The 24,637-nt window shown below is 47.2% G+C and overlaps 1 protein-coding gene across 2 annotated transcripts in view; it reads left to right on the forward strand.

Annotated features, from left to right (window-relative positions):
• Positions 1-12,798: 12,798 nt before the first annotated feature.
• Positions 12,799-24,637, forward strand: part of EXT1 (exostosin glycosyltransferase 1) — a 258,787-nt gene continuing 246,948 nt past the window's right edge. Inside the window, exon 1 of one of the 2 annotated variants that reach the window (XM_032467876.1) lies at positions 12,799-14,573. In XM_032467876.1, the coding sequence (XP_032323767.1) occupies positions 13,612-14,573 (962 nt within the window). In that variant the 5' untranslated portion in view covers positions 12,799-13,611. The remainder of the gene's footprint in view (positions 14,574-24,637) is intronic. The other variant, XM_006186470.2, reaches the window with a different exon arrangement.

Genomic DNA, 24,637 nt, shown 5'->3' on the forward strand with positions numbered 1-24,637 from the left:
GGTAAAACTAGTGTTCTCTGGCAGTATAGTTTTATAGTGAATGTCATCTCTTCACTTCTCCAACAAGAGAAACCTTTATTTTAAAAGGGTTAAAGTGGGAAACAGTTTATTGGTGATACTGGCCATGAAGCCAGAAGAGGCACACACATACCCACAGCCTTAGGCCTTGGCAGCTTGCCTCCGAGCCCTACCCCATCAGGAGACTTGGGAAAGAGCCAAGAAGATGGCCAGGTTGCAGAACTTCATGTTGGCTGCTTGGCCATAGGGCCACCTCATTACTGCAGGGACACTCATTCAGGGACAGTTAAAGAACTCTCCCCAGAGCCAAATAAATTGAATACTTGGTTGAAGGATTTAGTCTTGAAAAAGAGACCTAGAAAGCAGTAAACCTATTGAGAATAAGACAAATGGGCTTACAGAAATAAGATAGCAATTCTAAATGTATCCCTCTTTTTATTGATCATAAGCAGCATTAAAAAGTAAATCAAAATCAACTGATTGTAAAGAAAATTCCATTCTCCTGTTGGCCTGTAGCATTTCGAAGATGATTTAACAGGCTGACAGATTTTCAAGATGGTTTTTTTTCCCCAACACTTTAACTTAAAAATTTTCCTTTCTCTTCCCAAACCTCTTGGCAAATGTACATGACATTAAGTTAGGGATTCACTCATTCCTTTATCCATTCATTCAACAGGAGTTTAGTGAACACTTATCAATGTGTCAGGCACCGTGCTAGGTGACCAGGAAACAGAGGTGAAAAATAGATCATCCTTGTCCTTATGAAGTTAACTGTCCACCTGAGTCTCCTAGTGTCCAAGTCAACAGTAGAAATAAGACGGGAGCAGCATTACTACAGAGGCATGGACAAGGAGTGAGTGATACCAGACGTAATGATCAACTTCACATGGAGAGGATTCAATGATGGGAGACTTTCACTGGATACAGATTTCTTCTTCAGCATTAGTCAACATTGCTCAAGTGATCCATTTTGGGTCACATTTCAGTAAACCAGTTGGTCTTAAAGCAAGACTTGTCTTAAACCATCTATCAACTTCATTTTATTTTATTTTATTATTATTTTTTTAATAAACATTTTTATTGAGTTTTTAGAGACATTTCATTTTAATTAGCTTTGCTGAGATATGGATTTCTCCATTTAGCCACTCTCTCAACAAACATTTATTGCACACAATTATGTGCTGGGATAGGTAGGGAATTCTGGCTTCCAAAGTGAGTAAAGGAAAGAAGAGGTAAGGATTGGTTTGCAGGGAATAACGGGAATAATTGTGGGGCCAGGTTAATCCCGTGTTGGCAGCTAAGAGAACATTTAGGAGGCTGGGCTTCATATATTTAAAAATCAATTTCCCACCTTACGTTAAAAGACCAACTGGTGCACATCACTTACTTTTCAATTAAGGGAAGGATCTCAGTGCTCCCAAATCAGCAACTGAGCTTCCTCATAGAAACACGTCGATCACCATAATAGGAATGATCTGATTTAAGGCCATACATAGGCTACACACACATGCATAGAACACATACAATATGCTTATAGTTTTCTGGAAGTTGATTTATGATTCAGACAGAAAGGACAGACGGCAGGAACGCCATGGTAATAACTTGCCTGCATTTTAAAGAGGCAACCTTCTGCCCTGGCTGTCTCAAGCATGTTACCCTGAGTTCCACACTGAGGAAAGCCGGTCTTGGAAACAAGCCTGGAAGGCTAAGAGACCCAGAGACCCAAGTGGTGGGTGTAGTGGGACCAGTAGAATGCACCAGAAGCTGTCAGAATGTGATAAGGGGGCATTTATCTTAAGGGTGTGGGGAGAAAAATGAATTAGGCTGCAACTGGATTCTTCATTTGGAGCGGGGGTGGTGGGGCAGGAGTTGAGGGGTGCACTGGGCTCCTGTAAGGACTCTTTTTGTTTTTGTTTTTTAAAGAGCACCCAAGCGGAGAGCACGGAGATAGAATTTTTCTTGACACACCAATGTACAAGAAGAACATATATTTGGTAACGTTCGCCTCCCTGCACCCTGAGCAGCTGTTCAGCTGCAGCAAGCACTCCTCCTTCCAGGCAGGGAAGGGGAAGTGTGCTGCACGAAGTTTCTCCAGTCGCCAGTGAGAGTGAGCCCTGGGGCCAGGACTCCAGAACCGCCCCTCCGCTGCTCCCTGGCCAGGCAGCAGGGTGTCGGACACAGCCAGTGGTCGGGAAGCAAAGGCAGGGAAATCACTCCAGGGGAAGCCCTACTGGAGAGTCCTGTCTAATTTAGACAGGCAGAGCACCTGAAGTGCTGTCCTCTGACTACGCCTTCTTAAAAGCAGGGAGCAGGAAAGAGCATCTCCCAGAAGTCTCCCTCTTTGCTTTGTGAGACTGTAACTCCCCAGGCAGGGATTGGGGCTGTCAGGGAAATGTTTTCTGTCCCCTGGAGGTGAGACTTATCGGAAGTGAAAAACAGGATGTACCCACTTTGAGTCCAGCCACCCTTTTCCAAGGAGTGATAGGGTGGACATCTGGTTTCCTAGGTTCATAGTCACCTTCCTGACAATTTTTGACAGGTGCCTAGGATGTACAGGTGGCAGTGAGGCCTGGCCAGGGTAGAGAAAGGCCCTAAGTAAATGAAATACATGATCCAGTCAGGGATGGCGTTCACTGGTTCCTTTGTTTCCTTCTTCCTTCCTTCCTCCCTCCTTGCGTCCCTCCCTTCCCCCACTGCAGTGTCCTGGTGCTGCTCACGGTCTGGTCTTCTAGGGGCAGCACCATCACCACTTGAGAATTTGGTAGGAATACAAGTTCTCACGTCGCACCCTGGGATGGGCAGTCGCTAGGACTAGGCAACGTGACGTCACGTCCTAGCTGAGGTCACTCAAAGACTTGGCTAGAGGCTTGGATGTTCTCTGTCACTCACTCACTTGCTGTGAAGGAAGCCTGCTGCCATGTTGTGAACACCCTTTGCGGGAGGCCTCTGTGCCAGGAAACTGATGTCTCAGGTCCAGAGGCCACAAAGACCCGAGGTCCACCCACAGCCCCTTGAGTGAGCAGGGAACTGGATCCCATACCCCACTAGTCAAGCCCTGAAATAACACCCGCCCCTGACATTTGACTGGAAAGACTCTGAGCCAGAGAACCTGACTAAGCTGTGCCCAGATTACTGACTCCCAGAAACTGGGAGATGAGAAATGTTCATTGTTTTCAGCCTCTAATTTTTGGTGAATTCGTTGTGCAGTGGTAGATAACTAACAGAACTACTGAATGGGAAACTCTGCACATGGGGCCCTGGAATGCGTATTTTAACATGTTTCCTAGGCGACGGTCATACAAGGTGGTTTGAGAAGCACTGCTTGTGACTAAATTAAGAGTGGGGGCTTTGGAGCCAGAATGTCTGAGTTCAAATCCTAGCTCAGCCGTGTCCCAGCTGTAACAGCTTGAGGCTCTTAACCTCTCTGGGCTGTCATTTCTTCTATAAAATGTTAGTAACAAGAGTACATACCTTTAGGTATGTCAAGATTAGTTGAATTAATTAATATACTTAAAACACTGAGTGTATTGCCCGGCCACAATGAGTGTGGTAACTTAGTGATGATTCATTCATTCAACAAACATTTGTAAGGTACCAACTGAGGGTGAGGCATTGTACTGGCTGTTGGAGTTACGAAGATTAGTAAGACATAGTTCACTTCTCCTGGGACTCTTGTCCTAGGAGATGGGCATGTAAAAGAATAAACACAAGCAAAGGTTAAAATGCTGGGGATGACTTCTGGAGCCCAGAAGATGTCAGTTCTATGGTGGATGAAGGCATTAGGGTGAGCCATAGTAAATGGGGGAATTGGAAGTTGTCCCCAAAGCTTCACCTCAGTTTTTCTGAGTCTCTGCAGCTTCCTTTTTATATAGAAAACCGGCAGACCTGTCATCACAGACAGCCTCCTTAGACAGCATGCGGGGCTTGGTGTCTTATTCACAAGGCTCCGGCCCCTTGGTCCTGTTTTCTGCTCCTACTTGGGCAGCCCGTAGTCCGTCCGGCCGTCGGTTGTCGGCATCTGCTCTGCCTTCTCTCTGAAATTTCCCTCCCCATTTCCCCCTTTGCAACACAGGATCCTTCTCACCCTTTACATCTCTGTTTACCTGCTTCCCCAGGGAAGTCTTCCTGGCCACTCTGTTTAAATAATGCCTCCCTTTCAGTCCACTTGTCACGTCCCCCACAGCACTGGAATCTGGCACTTACTTAACTGGTTTACTTACCCGTATGTCTCCCTGGGTAGACTTTGCAGCCTTTCCGGGCTAACACTCGGTCTGCTGTTCTCACCTGGAACATGCCCAGTGCCCAGTGCCCTCCCTGGGACATAGTAGGCATGCAATAAGTATTTGTCATGGATGGATAAATGAATGAATGGATATGTCCCTTCACAGCCACCATAGCGCTTCAGCATGATTTGCTGAAATGCCAAACTTAATCAGGATTCAAATTCTGGAAGATGGAACCAATGAAAAACAGAACGTGAAACCAAGTCGCTTTAATTCCAAGGGACTGTGAGAGAGCTGGGAAGGGATGGAGAGTGGGAGGCCATTACAGTATTTAACATTTACAAAGTACCTCCTCCTAGGTGCTGGGCGCTGTATTAAGTGTTTTATATGCGTTATTTCACACACAGCCAAAGTAATTATCATCTGGGAGAGAAGATGGGGAAACTGAGGCTGAGAGCCCTTAATTAACCTGCCAGGTTGGTGCAGAATCATGACTGAACCCAGGGGAGGTTGGGCCCCAAAGCTCTTAGGTTTAACCACGCTACTCTCCTGCCCCCAGTGGAATGCAGCTCATTGAGCAAATATTCTGCACAAATAGAAGTGTACACAGCTGAACAGCTATATGACATTAGAACACCAGACCAGACAGGGAAATATTAGAAAGGTTTCTCGGGAGACGATATCCACCAAATAGGAGCTGGGCTATGGACAAGCGGTGGGTCATTCACCGTGGCCCCGCCCCCCACCCAGGGGACCCCACGTTGTGCAGTAGAACGTCCCACCACCTCCAAGTGATGTGAGTGTTCTCACCCTCGGAAACAGGTTTGGTGGTCTCTTCCTAAACCCCCAAAGGACTAGCATTCTTCTCGTCAAGGCAGCTTGTAATTTACAGCAATCGCAGTTCCTGTTGCAAGGGATTCCAAGATCAGACAAGCCAAGGGGAGGTGACAGGTCAGATCTGAGCTTAGATGGAGAAGTTGTTGACTTGTGGGAGGAGGGTAACGGTACAAGAAGTAGGAAGGAGGAGCCGTCTGCTTTGTGCCTGGAGCGATCTTTGACTGGGGGCTCCCATTAACAACAAGCCTCCACAGGCCTAAAAGAACAAGAAAGGAACCAGGCTTATCCAGTCTTAAACAGCACTAAAGTCTGCATTTTTCCCCTGTGATGAAGAATTATTGGGCCAGTAGCAAGGGTAGGTTCCTTCCTGGCAGAAGAGAACAATTAGGGAAAATGAGAATATATCTCTGTGGGCAATTCCCTTCTCAAGGCTCCATGAAAGCCAGAACGTGTATTTTTAGTCTGCTTTTTGCTTTTGTGACATTTAAATATTCAGATTTTCAAAGAGACAAAGCCTATGCTGAAATTTACATATAAATATATTGAAATATATTTAAATATGAGCCTTCTTCATACCTTGTTTCTTGGAGTTCCTGAGCTGTCTACACTTCCATAACAGGATCAGTCTGTGGGAAATGAAGAATAAATGTGTCTGAAGAGACAGAGGTAGAGCTAGACTTGCTGGGAGGTTAATGTACTGCAGTACACCTACAGTTATGTGGAGTTTATAATTCAAGCAATGGTTTTGTTTGTTTCTATTGCAAGTTTTCAGAATGAAGGTTTATCTCGGCCAGAGGGCAATCCCAGTTATGCAGACTCTGGTAGATTTATGTGTTCATTTTTACCGACTTAGAAAGTCTACCGGCTCCCGGAAACTGACTTGGAGACTTCCTCTTAAGACTTCAGGAATCCAGGATTCCTAGATATAGAGGAAATTTGACCAAAGAACAACCTTGGAGCATCATTCAAATAACTAGCACTACGGACCATATTATCACCTTGCTAATAACAAGTTACCCCATATACGAGACATGGGTCACCAACCTGAAATGATTTTGACAATCATGAAGCACACTTATATCACTGAAATAGATAGGGCTGGACATGATTTAACCTCCTGCGAGCGAGCTGGTAGGTATCGCAGGATCTTGCAGGGTTTCTTGTTTATCAGGGTGGACGTCAATAAAGACGGTACCACAGTAGCACAGAAGTGCCGGGTGATACAAAATTTTCAGTGGATAGAATATAAGACAAACTTGATTCTACCAGGCATCAGAAGTTAGTTTTTTTTTAAGTGAAGGGAGCATTGACAGACTATTGTGTAACAAAAAAATGTTACAATCTAATGGGGAAAATTGGCTTGAATTGTGGGTGTTTTCCTGATTTCATTACCTTCAATAGTTGACATTTGCATTTCTCATCTTCTCTCTGTTGCTTATCCATAAATGGATGTACAAATGTTAACAGGGACCCGCACACATTTAGCTTCTTCCTCCCCTAGTAAATTACACCATGGAGCCAGTTTTCTGGTGATCATTTCTTTCCATGTGGAGCTTAGGCTGTGTGGCGCATGCATGGTTATAGAGATGGAAGTCTCTGGAGAGAACAGAAGCTACCAAGACAAGCAAGCAGGGTAGAGCGTCTGTGTCTTCCACCAGGGGTCAGTAAAACTTTTATAAGGCTCCTAGGATGGCATCCAGACTGAGATAAGGGCAACTTCTTTGTCACCCTTTGTCTCTCAGAAAATACTCACTAACAAGAGGATGTCCTGTCACTGAAAATAGCAGCTAGTTCCCGCGAAACACACGTGGAAGACGCAACTAAATATAAATATATATGACTTGGACTATATCAAACATTAAAGTTAAGACCGTAGAGAAACTTCTCCAGTTTAAATGTGCAGTTTTAATAAATACTAAGGCAAGCTATCTTACCTGATTAGAAGTCACCGGCTAATTGTCCAGTGGCTTCATTGGCTTGACTTTGAGTGTCATTGTTTCTGTATCACAAAAACAGGACTTAAAAGTTTCCCTTCTCTCCTGGCTTGCTCTCCTGGCTTACAACCATTGTTACTGTAAGGAATAAAGACTTTTGAAATATATAGTAGATACATAAACTTGACTCCTTGCTTCTACTTTTGCCCTACCATCAGCTAGAGGGAGCTGTTAAAAATGGAAATCAGATCATACCATTACCCTGCTTAAAATCCTCCAAGGCTTATCCACCCCACGGAAAATAACATCCCAACACTTAGCCCCGCCTGCAGTGCCAGGACATGCTAAAGTGCCTGCAACTTCTCTGATCTCCCTCCTGCTCCCCTTCCCTGCCCTCAGCACACTCCAGAAAGCCTTTCTGTTGATGCTCTAACTCGGTGGTTCTCAAAGTGTGGTCCCTGGATCTGCAACATCAGCATCACCCAAGAAGTTGCTAGAAATGCAAATTCTTGGGTCACACCCTAGATCTACTGAATCTGAAACTCTGGAGTTGGGCCCCAATGGTTTGCCTTTGAACCAACCCATCTAGTGATCCCCATGCCTGCCGAACTTTGAAAACCACTGGTCTAATTCTTTGGATTCACTTCTGCCTCAGGACCTTTGTTCTGGCCAGACCCTTTGCCTGGTACAATCTTCCGAAGGACTCTCTTGTCACAACTGGATATCAGCTGAAAGGTTACCTCCTCACTGGTCATCCTTTTTAAAGGGAGCCTCTTTGCTCTTCCTCATCTCAGTCTATGCCATTATCCTTTTACTTCCTCCATGGAACTATCTCAAATTACCTTGCTTACTTATTCATTGCTGTTTGATGTCTCCCCTATTAGAATGAGAGCAGACACCCTGTCTATTTTTAACACTGTGTGTCCCCAGTGCCTAGAATAGGGCCTTGAACATACAAAGTTCTTAGTGAAAGTTTCTTAAATTAATGTCTATGAGATTTTTTGATCAGTCTGTCTTGCAGAAGGGAGATCAGCTAGATTCTCTAAAGGAAGCTGCAGGGTTGTGGCAAAGCCCTGGCATGGAGTCAGAAGATGAGGGTCAAATTCTAAATTCCCCACTTGGAAATCAGCTGACCTTGGGTAAGTCATTTAACTGGATTAATGGATTATGACAAGGGGTGATGTTGTCTCATAGAGGCACTTAGCAATATCTGAAGATATTTTAGGTGTTGATGGGGGATGCAGGCGGGAGTGAGGAGCAGTATAGGCACTATTGGGATGTGGCCAAACATCCTACAGTGCACAGGCCAGCCCCCTGCAATAAAGAATCACGCTGAGCGAGATCTCAGCTGTAGCCGGCTAAGAACGCCTGAGCTAGTCTTAAATTCTCACTAGTAAAACAGGGATAATGTTCTCCTCTGAACTCAGGGTTTGATGATGCTCAAGCAAAATTCTTCTCATGAAAGCATTTTGTAAATGACAAAGGACTACAGACAAATACCCTTGGTGTCTGGCACCAGGCCTTATGCAGAGTAGCTTCTCAGTAAATATTTGTTCAAGGAATGAATGAATGAGTTGCAGGAAGCCCCTTCCCAGGACTGAGTTTCTGTTTCCTCATTTGACACGGGGAATAAGGGTGGTACTGAAGTCCTAGGAACCTTGGGAGGCTCATAGAGACGATGTGCAGAAAGCAGCTGGCTCAGGACAGGGCACATCTGTGCCACAGTTGCCTGTAGTCAGGTTTCCTGGTTGGTTGCCCTGCTGGGAGGAGCCTGGGAGAGCCTCTCTCTTCCACTCCAGTTTTCTTTCCCTTCTCTTGTCCCACCTTCTACAACCAATCAGCGCACCCTCAGCAGAGTTTCCCAACCTTTCTGGGAGCCCAGAATGCTTACTGTTAGACAGCCCATCAGCATGTCATGAAAACATTAAAATGTGCCCACATCAAATAAAAATTATGGATGACTTTACGAAGATTGGATTGCCTTGACAGTCAATCTAAAGGTACATTTTAGAGAATTTAAGCATCTATTAATTTCAATATTTGAGTTTGTATTCACATTTTGGACTCAATCATTATTCTCCTACAGCAAATATAATTACAGACCCTTGAAAGGCATTTGTACCTTTGGTGCTTTATACATTACAAAACAGTCTTCTTTGCCTTTTGCCCCTCGGTGAGTTTTCCCTCTTCCCTTCTCCTGTTTGCTCACAATAGTCAATAACTATTCCTGTAAAGCATCTGGAAACTGTTGTGTCTTTGGTGGCTGATACTGCATGTGTGCAGTGCTGTCGACTTGCAAACACGAGCTCTTGCACGGTGTCCCTATTTCTCCAAGAGTGTGATGATCAAATCTTACATTTGCCACATGCATTCTGGACTGTGAAACACTTTCTCATATATTCTCCGTTTGTTCTTATTTGATTCTCACAGTAACCCAGTGGGCTGAGCACAACATATATTACAGTTACTCCTGATTCCCATTGAGAATCTGAAGCTTAGGGAGAAGTGACTTGCTCAGGGTTATAAAGTAAGTGGCAGAGCCAAGATGAGAATCCACAGCTTCTGGGTTCCATGGGTGCCATGCTGTTTTCAGGACTTTAGTCAGCCCGGGGGAAAGTTACTCCCAAAAGAGGAAATTAAGCAAGGCTTGAGTTACTGGGATAGCTTTAGCTTTGTGTCTGTATGTGATACTAGAACTCTAGCCTTGAATGTTCTCTATTTGCCCTACAGACAATGGGATCAAATTAATCAATTAGCTCAAAAAATACTTATTTAGTGATGGGCACTGTTGCAGGTGCTGGTGATACAGCAGTGAACTAAAAGACCGTGTCCTTGCCTCATGGAGATCACGTTTTAGATGCAACAGATAAATGATAAACTGACAAATCAATATTTACTATGCAGACGTCAATCAGTGTTAAGGAAAAATAAAGCAGTTGAAGGGATAGGAAAACTGGGGAGGGGTTGCTATTTTATTTAGGGAGGACAAAGGTAGCCTCAATAGTAAGGTGGCATTTGAGAAGAGGCTTAAAGGAAGTGAGGGAGTGTGTGGTGTGAATACCAAAGGCAGACTAGCCAAGCATGTGCAAAGGCCCTGAGGCAGGGCCATGTTTGGCATGTACGAGAAACAGCAAGGAAACCAGCCTAGCTAGAGAAGATTGAGTAGACTAGGATGCAGCAAGAGAGTTATTGGCAGAGAATGAGGGGAAAAGGGCCTGGCCAGGAGAGGTGGGGGCAGTTAGGGAAGATCCTGCAGGACCTTATAGGTCCTTGTAAGGGCTTTGGCTCATATTCTAAGACAGGGATCCCTTGAGGGCTTTGTAATTCCAGAGAACTACATGATCTGACAGTTGTTGTTAAAGGATTTATGATGGCCTGATTTGCCTTATGTTAAGATTGTCCTGGTTCGTAGTATTTCCACCTCGAACAAGGGACTCAGGGAGTTCCAAAGAATACAGTAAACAAGCAAGCAGCTAAAGGATTTCAGCTAATGAGAGGGCTGGGAAGAAAATAAAACCAAGGGAGACACAACGACGACGTTTTAGGGGGCTACTTTAGATTCCAGTTGGATTCTGAAATGTGGAACTTAGGCAAAAAAAATTACACATGTAGCACAATGTACAGTTTCCCGATTCAAAGAGGCTGGACAGACAAACATTATTCTGCCTTTTTAAACGAGAAACTGAGATTCAGTCAGCTTAAGCCATACACCCAAGGCACTGGTAAATGATGGATCTGGGGTCTGGATCCAAATTTTCTCTCATTTTCAGCTCCAAAGTTTTTCTCACAGTATCCACCACTAGGGAATGTGACAGTAGGACTGAGTAACCCTGGAGCGTGGGATGAGGGAATCGGCAATGGTCAGGCAAGACAAGAAAAATGTGTTAAAGCAGAAAGAGATGTAAAAGAACAAGGGACAGTAACCAGCTCCCATGAAGGTCACACAGGACAACTGGTAGGGTGTAGAGGGGTGGCCATCCCCTCGGCCCCAATGCCACATATAGGGCTGAGAAAATCTGCACTCTGATCTCAACAGAAGGATCCCGGCCTTGGATGGCTGCTCTCAGCAACCCGGGCTAGGGGAAGCCCTGGGTCGCATGTGGTTTCGATCACTGCATTTATCAGCATCGTTGTCACTGTATTTGGAATATGACTGAAACCTCATTTCTGCCCCAGGCCTGTCCAAATTCTGCAGGGGGTACAAGTCAAATCTGGAAAAGCTATCTCATCTTTGGCAGACCAGAAAGAGGGAGAGACTTCAGGAATGTACAGTCATGTCCCACCCACGCCCCTTCCCCCTTTTATTAAAAACAAATCTGAAACAGCAAATGTCTAAAATTTTCCACTTGATCATTCACTCTGCCTTGTTATAACCATGCCCTTTGTCCACACCCGCTGGAGTTTTTTGCAGCCTGGGGGAAGCTGGGAAGTGTCTGTCCCTAGCTTTCAGTCACTCCCATAATAAACAATCACTAAACAGCTCGCTGCCCTAGGCAACTGTTTGTCCAGCTTGGCCAGGCCCTGAGACTCAGGCTGGGGAAGGGGTGGGAGGTACTCTCTGGAAGCACAGTTCAGGCTCTGAGGCCAGGGAGCTTGGCTTGGACTAGAAATACTGTTTGGGAGTTAGCACAGCTTCGCGGGCTTGGAGGGCCTGCAGAGGGACTCCAGATCTTAATCCGAGTTGTCCAGGGAAGTTCCCTGGGGGTAGCAGGAGCTTGGGGCTGGGGTGTGGGAGGGCAGTTGAAAGAAGGACTAACAATCTTGTACTAATTGGAAATAAGGTCATTTCCTGCCTCAAGTCTCTCATCTACATCTGGGACAGTTGGCAGTTCTGCTAGTCATCCAGCCCTAAGAGACAGCTCCTTAAAAACCACCACCCCACCATCACGAAAAGAGAGTAACATCACTTTAGGTACTAGGAGCTCAAATTAACCGGGTTCTCCTTCAGCTATTAGAAAATCTTTTTTTCCGCTGTGATCGAATCTCTTGGAAGCTCTGTTCAGAATAAGCAAGGGGCTTCGGGAAGCAAGGAGAGGATGTGCACAGGGTTACTGAGGGTATGGGATCGGTGTCTTCTCTCAGCAGAGACAGACATGAAGAATAGCAACGGTTCTTCTTGATTGTAATATTTCCTCTTTATTCTTGGGGAATTGGGGGTGTCTCCTTGGGGAAAGGCTGTGTAAGGAATAAGGAACCTGTTTAAATGCTTTGCATCCTTTTGGTCGGCGGTTGCTTTCTATGAAGTCTTTCTTTCCTCCCGCATCCCTCGGGCTCGCCCCACTGCTCCAATTTTCAAGCATCCTTCCCCAGGAACCCGTACACTCTCCGCCGCCTGCTGGGGAAGGCGTTCCCGGTAGGAAGCCAAGGAGACGGGATTCTTGAGGGCGCCCAGGGCAGCCGGAGCAGCGGGGCCCGGGGAGCGCCGGCCGGTTCCCGGTTCCCCGGCTGCTGCGCGCCCGCCGGCGCCTCTGGGAGGCGCTGGTTCCCGGCGCGGCGGCAGGAGGCGGTGCGGCCCAGGCCGAGGACCGGGCCGGAGAGCGCCAAGGGGCCGCGGGGCTCTCACGGGGCTGCCCCGCGCCCCGCCGGCCCGCCCGCCGGCCTCGGCCTCGGCGCCCCGGGGCCCCCGCGCCGCCCGCACCCCCAGCGCCGCGCCGGCGCCTCGGCCGGTGGCCGGGGGTTATGAATGGGCGCAGCGGAAGCACCGCCCCCCCCGGACGTGACGCTCGGCCAATGGCAGCGCGGGCTGCGTGGATGGATGAGGTCAGCGCTGTCGTGTCGGGAATGGAATGTGTAAGTGTAACATTCAGAACCGGGTAACATTCGGCGACCGAACGCGGCGGTCGGCAGCGATCGCGCGGGGGCCTGCGAAGCGCCGCTCGGGGCCGGCACTGCCCGCGGGGAGGACGCGCCGCCGCCGTCACCCAGCGCCGCCGCCGCCGCCGCCGCCTCCACCAAGCCGGGCCGCCGCGCGTCCCGGGGGCCGGCCCCGCGAGCGCAGGAGTAAACACCGCCGGAGTCTTGGAGCCGCTGCAGAAGGGAATAAAGAGAGATGCAGGGATTTGTGAGGTTACGGCGCCCCAGCTGCAAGATGCACTAGCCGGCTGAACCCGGGGATCGGCTGACTTGTTGGAACCGGAGTGCTCTGCACGGGAGTGTGTGGATGAGTTGAAGTTGCTTTCCCGGGGCTCGTTTTCCGCGCTGCCGAGAGGAATCCGAGAGGCAAGGAAATCACTTCGTCTTGCCATTGATTGGGCATCGGGAGCTTTTATTCCCCCCTCTCTTTCTTTTCCTCCGTCTTGTTGCATGCAAGAAAATTACAGTCCGCTGCTCGCCCGCCCTGGGTGCGAAATATTCAGCCCCGCTCTCTCCCGTCCATTGTGCAACCCAAAGATGAAAGACCGAAGGGGAGAAAGTTAAAGAAATCGCCCACATGCGCTGGATCAGTCCACGGCTTGGGGAAAGGCATCCAGAGAAGGTGGGAGCGGAGAGTTTGAAGTCTTTACAGGCGGGAAGATGGCGGACTGGAGCTGAAAGTGTTGATTGGGAAACTTGGGTGATTCTTGTGTTTATTTACAATCCTCTTGACCCAGGCAGGACACATGCAGGCCAAAAAACGCTATTTCATCCTGCTCTCAGCTGGCTCTTGTCTCGCCCTTTTGTTTTATTTCGGAGGCTTGCAGTTTAGGGCATCGAGAAGCCACAGCCGGAGAGAAGAGCACAGCGGTCGGAATGGCTTGCACCACCCGAGTCCGGATCATTTCTGGCCCCGCTTCCCGGACGCTCTGCGCCCCTTCGTTCCTTGGGATCAATTGGAAAACGAGGATTCCAACGTGCACATTTCCCCCCGGCAGAAGCGAGACGCCAACTCGAGCATCTACAAAGGCAAGAAGTGCCGCATGGAGTCCTGCTTCGATTTCACCCTTTGCAAGAAAAACGGCTTCAAAGTCTACGTATACCCGCAGCAGAAAGGGGAGAAAATCGCCGAAAGTTACCAAAACATTCTAGCGGCCATCGAGGGCTCCAGGTTCTACACCTCGGACCCCAGCCAGGCGTGCCTCTTTGTCCTGAGTCTGGATACTTTAGACAGAGACCAGTTGTCACCTCAGTATGTGCACAATTTGAGATCCAAAGTGCAGAGTCTCCACTTGTGGAACAATGGTAGGAATCATTTAATTTTTAATTTATATTCCGGCACTTGGCCTGACTACACCGAGGACGTGGGGTTTGACATTGGCCAGGCGATGCTGGCCAAAGCCAGCATCAGTACTGAAAACTTCCGACCCAACTTTGATGTTTCTATTCCCCTCTTTTCTAAGGATCATCCCAGGACAGGAGGGGAGAGGGGGTTTTTGAAGTTTAACACCATCCCTCCTCTCAGGAAGTACATGCTGGTATTCAAGGGAAAGAGGTACCTGACAGGGATAGGGTCAGACACCAGGAATGCCTTATATCACGTCCATAACGGGGAGGACGTCGTGCTTCTCACCACCTGCAAGCATGGCAAAGACTGGCAAAAGCACAAGGATTCTCGCTGTGACAGAGACAACACCGAGTATGAGAAGTAAGTGGCTCAGCTGACGGGCCTCAGCGGGTCAGACCCCGGCCCTGCCCACCTGGTCAGGTGTGAGATTTGGGGGATGGGGGTGGGGCAGAGGAACCCTCCGGTCCTCTTCCTCCTGCTCTGAGGCTGGGTCTGAGCAGCCTGGTTCGGGCGTGTGGCTGGGAGCTGAGGACTCAGAGTGTGAGCTCCTTGGGCAAACTGGGAAGCCTGGAGCACTTTCCTGGGCCAAGTAGGTGACAGTGCCTCCCTCTTGCTTGGAAAACCGTCAGGGCGATGTGTCTCCTACGAAGGGTGTGGGTTTGATTCACGTTTGGAAACTGCACTTCCCCAGGGGTTCCGGGAGGGTGTTTGTAAGGGGGTCTTGGGACCCGAGAGTCTCTGAATCCATCCACAGTCTGGGGACCTTACCCCAAGATTGATTTTATTTGCTTTTCTCATGAGCAGGGGGCAACTGCTTTCCCAGGAATTTTCCATCCTTCAATTGTCATCTTTCTGTAAACCTTAAATTTGAGTTAGCAGTGGAAGTGCTTTAATTTTAACTATGAAACTTTCTGTGTCTGCTTCTTTACTCCCCATGGCATTGACTTTTATGAAGGGAAACTGTAAGCAGGTTGGGGCCTGTGATCTTGCATTCATTCATTCATTCATTAATTCATGTATGTTTATATGTCTCTATCCTGCCTCCTCAGGAGAAGCTGTTTTTAAAAATCTGGGCCTTAGCTCCACTGCTGTAAACTCCAGTTGCTAATTTAGATTTCCCTTTCCCTTTTGTCTTTATCAATTTGCATGTAAATCGGAGACTGTTGCTTGCTGAATGGGCGTGAGATGCCTCCTTAGTTTCTGGAGTGAAGCAAGTTTTGTCCAGTTGCTAAGTAACTGAGTTGGATACTTTGTAACCCTTCTCACTCTTCCTTTTCCTTCCCAGTGACAGTAACTGGCACACTGGACTTGGGGTCAAAACAAGTTTCCTTGAACCTGCTGTAACCTGAGCTTGAAGAGTCAGTTTCCTGGTAGATGGGGTGGGAGCCCCAGACTCTCACTTCTGTCTGGCTGAGAAAGAGTTAGTGAGCTCCTACGGTGCATTTCCACGTTACGCCAGTTAAAAACCAGAGCAGCCTTGTGCTACCCTGGGAAGGATGGGGAATCTCTCAGCTGAGTACAAGAGGAACTGGCAGAGGCTGGCGGATTTTGCAATTGATTCATGAATTGCAGAATAGGGGAAACGCTTCGCAGACCTGATTGGAACAGGAAGGGGCATGGTGGGGAAACGACCCTGAAATGAAAGGTTTGATTGTTGTCTGCGGATTTCCTCAGACACTCTGGCCTCTCTGCAGGAGTGATTGGGAGGGAAATTAAAGTCCTCCTTGATCATAGACACTGAAGGAGAGAGTATCAAACACTGGGATTCCCCAACCCCTCTTGCTTTTCAAGCATTAGAAAGGCCCGAGGCTGTAGGGTCAATTATGACTCTAAATTTTACTCTGTTTCGGGGACAGTTATGTGTGAATGTTGGGTGCATTTGCAATGGATTAAAATTTTCTGACAAAAGAAACAAACTGTGGTTAGTAATGAATGCTTTGTTTACACGACATTTACATTGACCTATTCCTGTGGGTGCTTGTAAGAAAAAAAAATGCTTATAGCCTTTGAGGAATTTCTTTGTCTGGTTTATGGTGGAGTAACTCGAGATGAAGTCTAACCTTTCAGCATCTTATAAAGCAGTCTCATAGCATTTTGCAGAAGGATCATGATGGTCTTCATTCTTCTAAACGGCCTGGAGCTGAGATCTTACCTTAAGACATTTGAATTATACATTTATTTGGGAAACACTCTCAATCTGATACAACAGTCATGTCTGCTTTATTCTCCTAGTCCCCTAATAAATATTAGATGTCTCCATTCTCTGCTGAGGCTTTTTCTAGAGATTGGCAATGAAGGGAGGAGGGGTTGGTTTCCTAGAAACTTTAATTTTTGCTAATTAAATTTCACTCATTTTTGACCTCTTTGTGATTGGGCCAAGAAATCTGACACCCACGCCCTTGTTTTGGTGTATGTTTAAAGACCACAAGGGGTCAGGCCTCAGGATTTTGTCTCCTCTGAAGAGTGGCATTTAGTTAGGAAAGTAAGTTGCCTCTTTTCTCCCGAGCAGGGATTTCTTTCACAGAATCACTACTAGATTTTCTCCATTCCCCTTTTGCCTGCTTTCCAGCTCTACCCTTGTTTCATAGGACAGGATGGCGCTGCAGAGTGTTTGCATTCCTTAGCCTGGTCTACCTGGAGTTTTAACTCATCCTTCTCCCTGCATTATCTGAATGCTTTGTCTCTGAGACATTGTTGCCTTTTGCCATTGACTTTGGAAGATAGGAACTTTGCAGAATGAGCCCTGACTTGTGAGAATGCCCATGTAGCAGGCATCCCGTGTTGTCCTCAAGTAAGCGCAACTCTTGTACTTTACTACTTAACACTGATGTTAGTCCGCCTCGCGTGTGTCAGATGTGGAACTCCTCAAATCAAATGCTGATCTCTCTCCAGGCTTGTAGTTAGGTCTGTGGAAGTCATCTGTCTGAGTCTGACTTCTCATACTGACTTCATCTTGTGACTTTTGATCGATCACCTTGAACCTCAGTTTATCCTTCGGTGAAATGGGTTTTAGACTGCTTCAGGGAACCCTAAGCATTCATTTGATAATGGCTTGTAAAAACGGGATCAGTTTTCATTTACTTCTCTCCTTTATTAGTGAGTGCCTAGGAAAAGGCTTCCTAGGTTTAATTTGCTGCCACTAGCGACCACATATAACTTTCCTTTGGACTTCTGGGATCTGGTAATTAGATTGAAAATTTATGGTGTCATGGTTGATTTAGGATACTATAGAGTATGTACAAGCATATCAACTAAAAAAAATTGCTTTTAGGGAAATTTAGCTTCATGTGGCAATAAAGATTTAGTCAAGGACTTTGGTCTCACCTGCACTTTTGTGAAAATCAAACTTGTATTACTAAAGATAATAGAAGAGCTACATGGAAAAAAGGAAAATACTTTTCTTTAATAAAGGAGCCGTATTTCTGACCCAGACTTTCAGGATTGTATTAAAACATCCATTTTTATGACGCCCATAATTAATTTTCATCAGTTCCATATATTAACAGACGTAGACGACACCAGCTAAAATAAGTTGCTGCAGTGATTACATGATTTGTAATGAGGCTCTCGAGAAATTCTCTTTTACATCTTTTGAGCTTCTTATGCATCCTTACAGAATTACTGGATTTTTGCATGAACTTCCTAGTTCAAATCCCTTCAAAGGGGAAACTTCAAATTTGGTTTTCTGAAAGAGAAGAAAGAGAAGGAAATGAGAGGTGGCTTCTATCTTTGACCCCTCCCAGGAAAGCAGTGGTGAATATTTTAAGCAGCTCTTCTGGGAACAGGCAGGATTTTGTGCAGACCTTTTGGACATCTTTTCCTGTGTTTGTTGAAGCTGTTCCTCACAGTCCTGGTATTTTTAGGGTCTTGAAGGTAAGTGATCATTCAGTTTCCAACATCCTCATTTTACAGATGTGGAAACTGGCGGATAGAATGTTAAAGGGATTTGTTTAAGTTCAGCAAGCTGGTTAGGAGCAGGGGTAGCCCTAGAAAGCAGGCTTTCTGCATTTTCCCCTTTGGTATTCCATCAATTACAGACACACTTGAAAGCTCTCCAGCCAGTGGAAGATCCATACTGATGATGTTTCTTATGGGAATTCTCTTGGAGTCATTTGGAAAGCTGATAAAGACGTTGGACAAACTTTGCAAACAAAGAAAGCACATACACGCACCATTTGTCACCTAGTTTTAGGGCATTGTCAGACTTGAGAACTCTTGCTCTAGGGCCTGCATTTTTCTTTTCATTGCTAACTAAGGTGGAGGTCCCCGGAGCTGTTTAATCTAAGTAGGAGTTTTTTGGACCTTTCAATTTAGCCCTACGCAATTTAGGGAATAGGCTGTGAATTCACTGAATGGTAAGTTGAATTCAGATGCATTTATCGCCAAAAAAAAAAAAAAGCATACAAGTAAATGATTCTATGTTTATATTCCCCATCATCCCAAACTGTATTACCCGACACCTTGGGCAAGTGTGATCCAGCAGTGAACCCTGGAGGAATGAAAGGTGGAAATTGTGCTTCTCAGGTTTTCAGTGTAAAATATTAGCACCTTTTACCCCCACAGGTATATGGTAGCACAAGAGCATTTCTAAAATAAACCACATAAGCACAGTTTTAAAATAAAGACAGGGCCAGCCCTTGCCAGATTATGAAGTTGGCGATCTATCTTCTTGCACTGAGGTTCTGATGCTTCCTGCTCCCTCGTTTCTCACCTGCTCTGAACTTGCTTTCTGGAGCACACCTGAGAGCATTTACAAGGAACCCCTAAAGGTTGCGGTTTGGGGCGCTACTTCTAGGGACATTTGCGAATTGATTGAGTCCAGTTCACCAAGTGACACTGGAAAGAGGAGTCTGTGACCTGAGCTGGGAGCCTGGAGGAGGCTGTCCTTCAGAGAATGCCTCGCTGCTAAGATTTGGGCAGGCTCCACCCGTGGAAGGCCCCCTTTGGTCCCTGTGACTGTGACGGCAGATTCAGATGCCACAGATTTGGCCGAAAGGGGAACTGTCATACACACAGGTGGTGATTGTTCTCTTTGTCCAAAGGCCTGTAGATGTGCCCTGCCAGGGCCCAGTGCTGGGAACACCTGCCGGCAGTGATCTTGGTTGGGTTCACTAACGTCGCACCGAAGGTGCTTGACAGGGCCTGGCTGCTTGGCTCACAACCACCTTGTCGGACCATTTTACAGGTGTGTAAACTGAGACCAGCTCTGGTGAGGTGGACTGTCTTCGGCTGCACAGCTTGTAAGTGGCTGACTGGAGGCTCCAGCCCAGATTTTCTGGCTCCCATTCCTCTTGTCTCTGTGAGGCCTGCTGCCCCCTCATCACAATCACTTTTCGTCACAGCTTCTTCAGAGCAAACCCATTAGGCTGAGTGGTTACAGATTCCGCCGTCCCCCAAGCATGCTCGTGTTTGGACATGAACGCTAACGACTGATTGTTTTTCCTTCAAAGCTCTTCCTCCTGTGACCAAATTCCTTTAATGAACAGGGACTCCTCCCTCCAAACTGCAAGAGATTTGTTCAAGGCCTGGTGTGAAAGTACCTTTCTTGGCTCAGTGCAGCCTTACGACAACTGTGTGTAAAATCCCCATTTTACAGATAGGAATCCTGGCCCCCAGAGGCGAGAGGAGGAGCCGTGGTCACGGCTGGTGAGAGAATGGCAGTGTTGGAGCTGGGCGTCCAGGATTCCAAAGGCCACCCTCTTTCCTCTACAAAATGTTGCCACCTTCGAGAATCAAAGGAAATTTCTACCTGTTGACAGTTGTCTTTAGTGAGTTTATTATGAATCGGGTGTTTGTATGTCCTATCTTTTTTTTTTCTCCCCCACCGCTTTCATTTATAAACACGTTTCCCCGGGAAGAAATTTGGCTTAGAGATGTGATCAAGATGGCCCGTTGTTTTGACATTTAAGCATTGACCTCTTCAACTGCTCCATTCAGCGAGCACTATAACATTGTCTCCGTAGATTCTGCCCTTAAATCTCTCCTGGAGCTCGTCTCAGAAAAGGGAGGAAGTGAATTGTGTGTGACCTCTGCCCTCACTGATAGCACCTTGCAGGGGGTGCCCTGTACTAGGTGTCAGTGAACCGGTGAGATGGGACCGGAGTGACTGTTGCCCCAGGTGGAAGGTGTGATCCGAGGGAAATGGGAGGCCCACTGGCAGATTCCATTCCCGACAGAAGGGGCCAGGCTTCTGGAACGTGGCATATCACTGCTGCCAGGCCCTCGGGCTCCCCAAAGGAAGAACAGCCCTTAAAAGATGTTAGAAGTCACAGAGAGCCTTTGTGGAAAATTAGGAAAATGCAAAAGATATGACTATGAATATAAATTTCTCCCTTAGCCCCCCTGATAAGAGCTAACCACTGTTATTAAACTTTGGTAGTTGGCCTTGTGATTATATCATTCTATCTCTACAGATCCAAGTACATTGCATAGATATGTTAATTATTATTTAATTAATAGTCAGTACATTCAACACATTTTCCTGAAGTGCCTTGTTTGTGTCAGACACATAGGTGTTGGAGCTGGGGTGGCCGGGAGTGAACAAATGAACAAAACAAACTCTGGGCCACTCTCATCTGTCAGTTTTATAAAGTTGAGGTCAGACGTCAAATGTATTTTGGCACGTTGCTTTTTTCTTAACATGTTCTGAGAGCATTTTCCTCCCCTACTAAATAGGAAAATCCTATTAAAACTGAAGTGGGATTTTTAATGGCTGCATGGTTTTTCTTTTCTTTTCTTTTTTTTTAGTAACTCAGAGCTGTACCATAGTTTATTTACATTTTCTTAGAGATTTAACTTGCTTCCCAACTCTTGCTTTCTGTTATTATAATTCTGTGATGAATTTCACTGTACTGAGGATTTATTTTCTTCATGACTAAGGTCTCAGAAAACACAACTTCCTTTCTCCCCCAGCCCCCAACCCAGTCCCTTTTGAAGGAACAGCTAGTTTTGAGGTGTGTCTGAGCACCATTTTAGTGAAGGAGCCACCATTAAATGACTGCTTAGATAAACACTTGTAGGTGTTAATTGGTCCTGCGGGGGGTCTTTGAAGCGCCCACAGCTTCTGTTCCCTTTGAAATTTTGTTTTCGATGGAGCCAAAAACCTCTGTTTGTCTCTTACTGAGCAGACTTCTCCCTCCCCGTGCTCTGCAGCCTTTCCCGGGGTCTCGGAATCTGAGGGCCTAGCCTGGGTAGATGTCATTTTTTAAAGCTAATTGTATCAGCTGATCAAAGCCCCGGTTGCTTTGCTCGTCGGTTGTTGAGTCTGTGGTCCTTTGGAGGTGGCTTTACCTCTGGGGCATCCAGGTCAAGTCTGGGAGTCTAAGTGCAAAGGAGGCACTGTTCTAAGAGATTTAAAAACCAAGACAGAAAGCACGGTGAACCAGATATGCCTAGTTAGTTCAGGGCTTTCTTGGCAAGGTGATTGCTCTGAACAGCAGTAAGACGGAGGTGGGCCTCCCCGTTTCCTGTACCCTCTTGTCTTCTGGGAAGCCGTTTGGAAGGGAGCAGTGACCCTGGATTGGGGAGGTAACTGACTCACACACGTTCCTGGACTAGGTGCTGAACCTCTCAGCCTCAGTTTCCACATCTGCGGGTGGGGGTCATAACACCTCACGGGGTCGGGAAAAGGTACACATGAGGTAGGGTGGGCAAAACCTTAGAAATGCCTATGCGTTCTGCAGGGTGGTGGTGTTACCAAAACCCATCTTCCTGCCATCTTCTAATCAACCACAGAGGTTTGCTCACAACCTGGTTCTTAACGAAGCCACAGAAATAACTGCTTGCCTCTTTCTTGATGCTTCATCCCCAGGAAATTGTGCTAGATGCGCTGGAAGCCCAGCCGTTGTTTCTGAGGGCTGTGGAAAGACCTGGATGGGGCCTTGGCACTTGCAGGTGGCATGGGAGCAGGTGGAGGGTGGTCTCTGGGGCAGTCAGGCACTGCCTTGACTCTGTGTCTTCCATGATCCCTGGGTGGCTGCTCTAAGAATGCCGGTTGTCCCTTTTGCAAATGACTTGGAAATACCCTCACCGGTTGAGGGTGACAGCTGGAAGGATACCTTGTATGAATGGGCTGGTTCAGCAGGCCCTTAGGTTGGGAAGAGCAGAATATCACTCAGGCCACCTTAAGTCACAGGATTTTTTGTGAGGGGATGTGGAGCAGAAGCTGGACTGGAACTGTTCCAGTAAGTTCCCAGGACCCAGCACAATACCTGGGGTCTGCTCCTTTCTTCCTGCCCTGGGATCTTCATCTCTCCCCTAGCTGGCACCTCTGTCCCCGTGTGAGTGTCTGCCGACCACTGGCTGGCCTTCCCTGAATTCTCTCATCCAGGCCCTGGAGGAAACCAGCCTGATTGGCTTTCCTGGGGATCAGTGCTCCTTCTGGGGAGAGCCATTCATGTTGGGCTATGTCTCCGGGTATGGTGGTGACTTCACAGTTAAAAGGCTAACCTGTCTCATGGCTGTACTTGATTTACTTGGTGGCCATCCTTTTGCAAAGAACAGCCTTACAGTTGCTTCCTGGGGCAGGGGCCTGTGGTTAGGGGAAGTTGGCCGGGGCAGGCACTGCTGAAGCCATATCCTGTTGGCACTGACATGTTTGAGCCTGGTGGATGATGGTGACAGCAACTCATATTTCTTGAGAGTATACTATGTGCTGCGTAATGGGCGGTCTCTGCTTTAGTCTTTCTCTCCACCCCAGCAGGAAGATACTCATTTGAGATGCAACACGAAGTTCAGAGAATCTTTAAGAGCGACTCCCCTTAGAGCCCACAGCTCAAATATCAACCGAGGGCCGCCTGACTTTGGAACCACGGCCCCCGTACTGCTTCTGCACAGCTGGAACCGAGGTCACAAAGACCACACACTCGTGAACAATAGTGTGATTGATTTACGGAGTATCACTTGTGTTTCTCACCTCGAATTTATTTAATCGTCTGGCAGAGAGACAATCCCTAACCAGCTGGGTAATCTGGTTTCTCAGCCCACGGCAGATTAAAAGCAGGCAATTGAAAGGAGAGAGGGATTCTTGCAGGCAGATCTGGGAAGAAGGGACAGCTGGCAACCTAAATGGAAGGAAGCAGGCCCGGAAATGATAAAATGTAACACCCAGGTGAAGTAACGCAGCGCTGCGGTCGGAGAGCAGCTGGCCCCGAGCCTGAGCGTGTCCCACAGACGCCTCGGGAGCGTGCCTGTCAGCCCCGCCGCCTAGCACCGTGCCTGTCACCAGCTGGGCTTCTGTAAATATTTGATGAGCTACAACGCAGTACAGCCCTGACTGCGAGCCATCACTGGCCTTTAAGAAAGTAGAGGAACAAGTAATGGATTTTATAAATTTTTGAAACTCATATGGGTTAAAACAAAAATATTTTTGGTGCCCCTGAGAAGAAGCTCTCCATTTGGAAACTTATCTACCAAGTTTAGCAGATTCCTCAAGGGCTCCGGATACGTGGGGTGTCCTTGGAGTTCGCTATCAGAGGCCTGGTCTTAGTGGCTAACTCCGATTTCTGGGTGTTACGATGCATATCGGTGCGTTAATGAGAACTGTAGTTTTCTGGTGGTGTGGGCCTGGAATGCTAGTCATTCTTGGCTGACTAGTGCCCCCCGAATGACTTCTTGGGCCTTGGGCTCAGGTAGAGGTAGTGGCCCTGGGCCAGGGCTGGCCTGCCCACCCCAGGTGTGGGATACGGAGGCTGGGATTGGAGAAGGGACATCTAGTCTGTTGCTTGGGGGTTGCCCTGGTAAGTATAGCTTTCTTTTTCCTACATCCCTAGGGGTGCCCGGGGTGGGAACTGATGGGTGGAAGTCCAGAATGGGTTTCACATTTTGTGCGTGTATCTCAGCACCCTGGCAGATGGGTAGAAATCATCCACAGCATTTCTGATAAAAAAATATGATCAGGCCACCATCCTGAACTCACCCTGGAGCCTTCCCATAGTTCATTCATGTGATATTAAGGTGGGATTGGCCCAGCTCTACCTGACTTCCCACCCCCAGGCCCTTGGCAGAGACCACATTCCTCCTCCTCCTCCGTCTCCCCACACGCCCTCTTCTCTCTTTCTTGGAAAGCTGTCCCCCAGCTCCATTTTATTTCTTCCAGAGTCACTTCCTTGATGCCTCAGACTTGGTCACATTCTTCTGGGATGTGCTGTTAGAAACAGTTAATACTTGGCCACAGCTGTGGTTTTTTTTGTTTGTTTAACTCTGTTTTTCTCTCTGTCCAGTAATTGTATAGGCCCTGAAGGGAGAATCCATATTGTTTTTTCACTAGTTTACTCAGCAGATACTTATTGAGCACCAACTGTGTACAGGCACTGGGGATTCAGCAGTGAACCAGACATGCATCCCTGCCTCAAGATGCTCACAGTCTAGCGACTGGAGGCTGAGACACGTCAGTTACGGCAGGTATGAGAGGTGCTAGATGAAAA

Source organism: Camelus ferus, chromosome 25, assembly GCF_009834535.1.
Source record: "Camelus ferus isolate YT-003-E chromosome 25, BCGSAC_Cfer_1.0, whole genome shotgun sequence".
Classification (NCBI taxonomy): Eukaryota; Metazoa; Chordata; class Mammalia; order Artiodactyla; family Camelidae; genus Camelus; species Camelus ferus.